At 43.8% G+C, this 1,461-nt stretch overlaps 1 protein-coding gene across 1 annotated transcript in view; it reads right to left on the reverse strand.

Annotated features, from left to right (window-relative positions):
• tle3a (TLE family member 3, transcriptional corepressor a) overlaps positions 1-1,461 on the reverse strand; it is an 18,551-nt gene that overhangs the window by 11,998 nt on the left and 5,092 nt on the right. The window contains 2 exon segments of the mRNA XM_035665015.1: positions 158-262; positions 525-587. Coding sequence (XP_035520908.1) covers positions 158-262; positions 525-587 — 168 coding nt within the window.

Below are 1,461 nucleotides of genomic sequence, written 5' to 3' on the forward strand. Positions count from 1 at the left end.
GCAAATCTGCATTATTACTTTAGTGAGTCATGTATCACATTCTGTTCATTTAACAGTTCAGACTAAAGTGTTATTTAGAGCTAGTGATTATCTTATGTGCAGTTTTATCCCTAACCAAGGTCAAATAAAAAGGAATAAAAAAAGGGAGTATACACACGGTGAGAGGCAGATTGGGAAGTCCACGTACCCCGATGATAGCATTCAGCTCAGTCATAGTCACCTGCTTAGCCCGCTCCACTGCCTGAGCAACCTGCTGTTGGTGCTGTGGGAAGACATTTACAAAAGATGACTGGGGCATGCCAACATCTATCACACACCCACACTCACTTATCTGTGAATTTCACACTTAATTTTCATAGTGCAGCTGCAATTTTAAAAGTGAGGGCAAATGTCACACACAATTAAGCAAAATTGCTAAACCAGAGTTTTGTTTGAAGTAGTATCTTTAGAATGCAGGCAACAATAAGTGACTTTATTTTAGTACTAAACTGTTACTCTGTTTGAGAGCCACATTCAAAACTCACCTCTTGTGACAGGAAAGGCATAATTTGAGCTAAAATTGCGTTGAGCCGTTTGGCAATCTCCGTCTGGAAACACAAAAGAGGAGCAAAATGAGACGGTAAAGTATGAAACAGACAGTGACTTCAAATAACCCCGCCTTTAATGTTTACACCGATTAAGTCAATTACTGCGGCAATCAGAACTGCTTGACTCAACATCCTCTAAACAGCGTGATATTGACATTTGAAATATTTAAAACATTAGGAGAGCCCAGGGGGATGGAGCACAGCTGTGCTGAGAGTGCACTCCATGCTAAACGGATATGAGCAGGCAGAGTGCTGCTGTGTTGAGAGGATCCTCTCTCACCCTGCCCTCCTTCCCCTCATCTGCAAACTGCGGTGTCCTGCAGTTAACCTCAGAGTTAAACCACACAACCACACCCCAGGAAGTGAGGCCCACTAACCAGACTGCACTGTTTACTTACATGTGACGGTGCAGACAATTTACATTAAAAGGGTTGTATCTGCAGTTTGAGCAAAGTTTACAACCCGTAATGACCTTCGAGGGTAACGCACCTCAAACTATGATCAATACCATTAGAACACAACTACCGGCCTCGGCCTGTACACACAAAGAGAGCAGAGTGTTAGAGCTCTGCCTTTCCGAGACTGAAAGCTGGACCATTTCTCACTGCAATCAGCTGCCCGGCACACCACCCTCCCAACCTCCCATCCATCCACACAGCCCTGTCTCCATTCTTCTGCTTGTCTACCAACTGCCATGGCAACGGCTGCAGCCCTATCTTGCTGGGATCATTATGCAAATGGCACCTCTGCTTGACCGTAACAGGCTTTAAAATCATATTACGTGCTTGGAGGCAGGTCATTAAATTGAATTTTCAGCCTGTCGATCACATGAACGTAGCAAATGAATGGTGGATAAAAAGATAACTTTATTCAA

This window comes from Morone saxatilis, unplaced genomic scaffold, assembly GCF_004916995.1.
Source record: "Morone saxatilis isolate NCDOM2014 unplaced genomic scaffold, NCSU_SB_2.0 Contig2, whole genome shotgun sequence".
Classification (NCBI taxonomy): domain Eukaryota; kingdom Metazoa; phylum Chordata; class Actinopteri; family Moronidae; genus Morone; species Morone saxatilis.